Genomic DNA, 6,000 nt, shown 5'->3' on the forward strand with positions numbered 1-6,000 from the left:
CGACTGCAGCTATCGAGCTCGGTGGAAGCAATGTCAGGCATGGCTAGGAGATCCATGGTCTCAAGTTTAGAGCTTAGGGTTACCTCTTTTAGTGGCCTCTTACAACAAGCAGGGGGTTACCGTAGACATATCCTAACCCCCAACCAATGGACATATCTTTTATCTGTTCCACAGGTACTCTCAGAAGGCAACAACAATTACAAACATAACTAATGAAAAAAATTAGACCTAAGAAACTACAGCAAGAAAATTCACAAATTACAGCACAATTTAAGAGGCAGTTGGTATCTTTTTCTCACGTGTCAATTTCTCATTGAACCAGTTAGAGACAACATTTCACCGATCAAGCATGGCTGTGTCATAGAGCAATTCTTGCTCCACGAACTGAAGTTATCAATGACATCAACAAGCAACATTTACAAGAGTTATTTGGTCTGCTACAAATTTACACGTCTATTGACACGACATGTAATAAAGATGAGGCTGTCAGCTACGCAACACAGCTTTTTAACAACTCTCGAACATCTTGGAGCGGATGATTGTGACACCGATTATCCGTCTCAGAAATATGAATTCTCCTTCCCCCTGCAACGGAACACGACTCTCAGTCGAGAAACTGATGCCAAATATTATTGAAGCCACCAAATGACTGGACATGCTGCGGGCGAAGTACTATTCATTCCTCAGATATACTATTTCAATTTAGATGTCTGCAATTCTCCGTATGTTTGAGTTTCGCTATGTGCATGAAAAAGAGACAAGGACAAACGCTTAAAGTTGTAGAACTCCATCTTCGAAAACGGTGCTTCTGCCATGGTCAACTGTGGATTGTTCACGAGTTGGAAAGGCAAACACGCTATACATCTTAGCTCCTAATGGAAGGACACTTAATATAGTTTATCCGGAAGCTCTATAAGGAAAAATGAGTGTGCTTTCCAGTGTTCTCCCTAAGACCTTTTTAATGGGCGCACCGCCCTGCTGTTTTTACAGGCTGTCCAGCTAGCATAACCTAGGTATGTGCTAGTTACATACTATTAATAGGTACAGTACTTGAGTCATTGGCTACTTCAAATTAAAATGTTTACTGAAATTATAAATCTTAATTATTGGCAGCATAATTGCATCAATTACATAGGATTTTAAATATTTAGCTCGACTAGCACGTAGTGTCGTGAGCGGTATCTGGATTAGTGTGAAATCGCATGCGAGCACTCAATTCCGTGGGACTTCACAAACCCATTGGCACTTCACAGAAATCGGTGTTACATGATTATGAACGAGCAGTAGAACACTAGAAGTTCAGAATACTCTCTTATGTTTTGTTCGTGATAATAACACTAAAATAGTTCAATTTTCCACTTAATGTTTACCTGTCTGATATTACTAATAATGCCCTGAGGGGAATACATTGAAATTCCATATACATTTTTATGTAGTATTCCCCGTCCAGTTACTCATTCCTGCCACTCGGCTGACAAAATATTTCTGGGGAGAACACTGCTTTTTTTTTTATATAATTATATATTGCTTCAACATTATTTGTAACATCTGCCAACCCAGTAACTTAAGCACTGAAAGTAACAATATTAAAAATAAAATAATGTATTTCATCCAATTTTTGTGTCAATAAAAATAATTACTTTCTGATTTTAAAAAGTGGTTTACAAAATCTAACAGTTGAATTAATAAACGCGGGCAAAGCCACAGGTACATGCTAATAATAATAATAATAATAATAATAATAATAATAATAATAATTTTTACAGGCAATATCAAAGCCTCTTTGTAGGCAATTTGAGAATACTCCCAAGATACTAAGAACGATATGCAGATACAGTATCAGTAATACCTATAACACAATTTGACTTAGAACAATTATTTGTAACATTACAAAATTTTAAAAAAAATTTATCAGGCGGTAGGAAAAAATATTCTTTCATTAAAAATGATTACCATGATAACAGAGAGACCAGATTTACTTGGAATATCAATCACAGGGACACAACTTTTCATATGCATTGGTTGGGATTCAAATCACGGCCACTTTGGTGAAAAGCCAGGGATTATGCCACTCAGCTACCATAACCCCATTTTAATATTTTCAGTCCTCCCTACATTTGTATATAAGTGGCAGTATGAGGCATCATAAGGTAGATATAGTTGAGGAAGTGGCATCAGAGGACATAACAATGCTTCTTTACACAGATGACATGATTCTCTCGAAAAGCAGACTGGACCTACAAGAGGGACTAAACAAACTTTATGTGTGGTCCTAAAAAAATGATCTAGATAAACACTAAAAAATCAAAAATCATGAAATTCAGGAAAGAAGGAAACATTTCCAAGACAGACAGTTTGCATTGTGGTGAATTTCCATTAACACTCCAAGTCGCAGGGAAAACCTTCACAAAGCATATTGAAGAAAGGTGCACTACAGCCATCAAAGCCTCTTTTGACAAAAAGAACATTGGAAAAACCATTGCGAACACAGCCCTGAGCCTATTTCACTTCAAAATTGCTCCGATACCATGCTATGCAGTTACGGTACCAAAATTTGGACTCACCTGACTCCCGCTCAGTGAAAGCAAGTTACTTGCGCAGAGGTCTTTCACTATCCAGGACAGACTCGTCTACCTCTTGGCTGCCATAGATAGATATTATCAGGGAGACAGCGACCAAGTACACATGAAGCTCACATAAGAGAAAGGAAAGATAAGGCAAAGGCAGTAGATCTAGATTTTCATAATACTCCAGCTATGACTACAGAAGAATGGAAGGAATCAAATTTCTCGTTGCGACATATTTATAAGAACGGCTGCACACAGATTCCACTTCAGAATCTGTAACCAAAGAGGATATCGCCACATTTCACTTCAGTCCTCCTGCATCCTACGTGGACAACGATGTGATCAGTATCCCTCATTAGACTGCAAAGAGAGGACAAACTCACTAACATTTTACGCAAATGACAAAACGTTTGAATAATATGTTATCTTTATGTGTACATGTTTAATAAGAATTATCATCATAAGGCAGATTCAATAGAAGCTCATATGAAAGCCAGCAACTCAAGGAAGAGTGTTGGCTGACGGTAAATAACCCGACTCTCTAAAACGGCCAACAGCTTAGGGTAGGAGCTGGTCCCCCTGTGGAAGAAATGTCACTGAAATCTAGCAGACAGCATCTATTCTCCATGTTAGGGGCAGCCTCATTGTAACCTGATGTTAGTTATGAAATGCCATTGGGTTTGACGAGCCCACCATAATAACAATACATATGAAGCATTAAAGTGAATTAGGAACGGAGGTCAATGACTAGGTCAGAAGCTCCCTGGATAAGAGTTACAGAAAATGAAGAAAGTTCTTTAAATCTGTAAAACAGTAACATAGACTAATTATAAATCCTTTAATCAAAATGCTGCATGGATTACACATATTCTTGATTACAGATCATGTGTTAAGGCAAAGGAAATTGGTGCAATGAAGTAAGGTGGAAGGTGCAAAAATATATGGGGCAAGTATTAAGTCTAAGTAAATAAGGAAACAAACAGAGACTGAAAAGATAAGTAAAAATCGTTCTCCAGATGCTTCACAAATGATTCTCGTCATTAGTTCCACCAAAAGTAATTAAACATCTTTTATCTTCATTCTAACAAAATTTGAAATGAAATTCAATGTAATTTACCTCAATATGTAATGTAAATCATGAGATTTTAAGAGTAGTACCTATCATATGTCCCTTCAGTCCTGTAAATGTTTAAATAGTTTCATTTTCATATGCTGAGCTGCTCCAATGTCACCTACTATCTCAGAAAATCACCATGATGTTGCAATGAACTATAAATGGACTAAACAATTCAGAAATATAATGTTGTTACATGGCAACACTGAGCTGGACGGTGTTTAACTGGGAAAGCAACAGGTAAGTTACCGGTAAGTACCCTTCAAAACTCATTGACTAGCTCATGATTCTTATCCTTTCAACAAGGATTTGATAACCGACAATGCAATAACATTTATGGACTTATCCAAGAGATCCATGGTTTACTAAAAATCACTTTAAAAGCAAAATAAAAATAATTTACAAACTACCATGTGTCTTGTGCTGTACAAGATTAGCCTACAACAAAACTAACCACCAACAGAGGCACTCCAAAAGTGAATTACATTGTTTAAGAGTTCTGTTCCAGCTCATATTTTCACTCAATATTTAACTATCACAACAAAGAGAGCAAGATGGATTTCTTTTGACAAACTCCTTATCCTTTAAATTCCCAACCTTACAAGGAAGAATTACTCCACATTTCATTCATGTGAACCTCAAATGTTCATATCTCTAACATTTAAAAGTAATGCTTATAGGACTAAATTATTTGTTCCAATACTTGTTCACGCTTTCAGAACCTGGACTGCCCAAACATACAATTCTGTACAAATCCAACATCCGTATCTCCCACAACATACCCAGGCGAGATCACGTCGATCTCTACATTAGTCAATGCTTTTTCATATTGTTTTTATTTGAATTGCATTTCATCTACCAATGAAGGAAAGGGATTATAGGGTTTGAGAAGAATAAATAGGCGAGGAAAAGAATATACTTCTGCAAAATATTTATATATCTTAAAACTAACATTCGAATTACCATAACCTAACCTCTCAAAGGCAGCAACCCATTATGCAATATTAGACCATGTCCAAACCTAACCTCATTAACATATGAAATGCCTAACCTGTCATCACACAGTTAACTATACTAGTACTGATATTCTCGGAAGACCGAAGGCTTAACTTCAAGAAAACTAGAGCACAACTGACATTGAAGTGTTTATGTCCTTTAGAAGAGGTGTTTATCATAAACAACTCAGAGAAGCTGCAAACCTGTAACCTTAAACAACCAAAAAAAAAAAAAAAAAAAAAAAAGATGCACATGTGACTTAAATGAAGTCATTTATTCTCCACAGGATTATAAAAATTCAACAAAGCTTAGCACTTGTAAAATTCAAAAAGGACTTGCAATTCGAAACCCAAGAGTAATAGTGCACAATAGGATCGACGTGTGTGCCTGATAATATCGCTTCTTCGTTTCAAAAACTCGCAGTACCCACATTCTACACTTGATTCAGCACTTTTATTAAATACGTTATGGTGATGCCATGAGAATAATCTAATTCTTAACCGATGCAGTGAAATACAATGATCAGGTTAGTCCCATTATTAGTGTAGAATAGCACATATTAAGCTTACTTACTGAAGATCAAGTAAAAATTAAAATTAAAGTAAAGAGAACAAATTATCTTCAACATTAAACTTCCACACTGGCACTCTTCAAGACATAAACCAACCTGAACAATCTGTTTTAACCTGTAAGAAACGTCATCTGCTAATTCTTTAGCGGCTTCATCGGGTAAAGAACCAATACCAATACTTTCAGCTATTACTTTCATTGACTCTAACGATAAAGAAGTCCCGTATAACATATCAGATTCACTCATCTTGTCAGGAGCCTATTTCTCCTCACGAACAATATTCCACCATTTTATCACAGCCCAGGAGATCGGATCGCTGCCAAATCATGTTGAGTTTACACGCCAAATTCATCATCAAATTATTCAACATTTTGCAAAAGATCTTGCAGATCTATGAAGAACAGCATACCATATGGGGAAGGGGGGACATAAGGGTGTCATAAGGGACATACACCGTATTGTACGTCCCCATCAAGCTCATCATCTACACTGACTCAATCGGAGTGCCGTGCAATCCATTTGGACCAGCCCATGTTGGCAATACTCCTTCCACGTCATGCATCGATTCCTGTTGGAAGCTTTCCAACGCAACGCGTTCCAAGCTCTCCACAATACCGGAACAAAATCTGTAACCAGGCATCGGTGAATTTTTCCCCAAAGATCCACTAAAAAAGAATAATTTTAACAATATTGGCAAATACATTCTTAAAAATACAGAATTATGTAAAACATAGTCAATAAAGAGGAGAAAT

The 6,000-nt window shown here is 36.7% G+C and overlaps 1 protein-coding gene across 9 annotated transcripts in view; it reads right to left on the reverse strand.

Annotated features, from left to right (window-relative positions):
- Taf6 (TBP-associated factor 6) overlaps positions 1-5,590 on the reverse strand; it is a 129,499-nt gene extending 123,909 nt beyond the window's left edge. For 2 of the 9 annotated variants that reach the window (XM_067158175.2, XM_067158168.2), the window contains exon 1: positions 5,345-5,588. In XM_067158175.2, coding sequence (XP_067014276.1) covers positions 5,345-5,494 — 150 coding nt within the window. In that variant the 5' untranslated portion in view covers positions 5,495-5,588. Of the gene's footprint in view, positions 1-2,564; positions 4,883-5,344 lie in introns of those variants that run through there. The other 7 variants (XM_067158176.2, XM_067158169.2, XM_067158172.2 and 4 more) reach the window with 6 other exon arrangements.
- Between the last annotated feature and the right edge of the window lie 410 nt (positions 5,591-6,000).

The sequence above is a fragment of the Anabrus simplex genome, chromosome 14 (assembly GCF_040414725.1).
Source record: "Anabrus simplex isolate iqAnaSimp1 chromosome 14, ASM4041472v1, whole genome shotgun sequence".
NCBI lineage: Eukaryota > Metazoa > Arthropoda > Insecta > Orthoptera > Tettigoniidae > Anabrus > Anabrus simplex.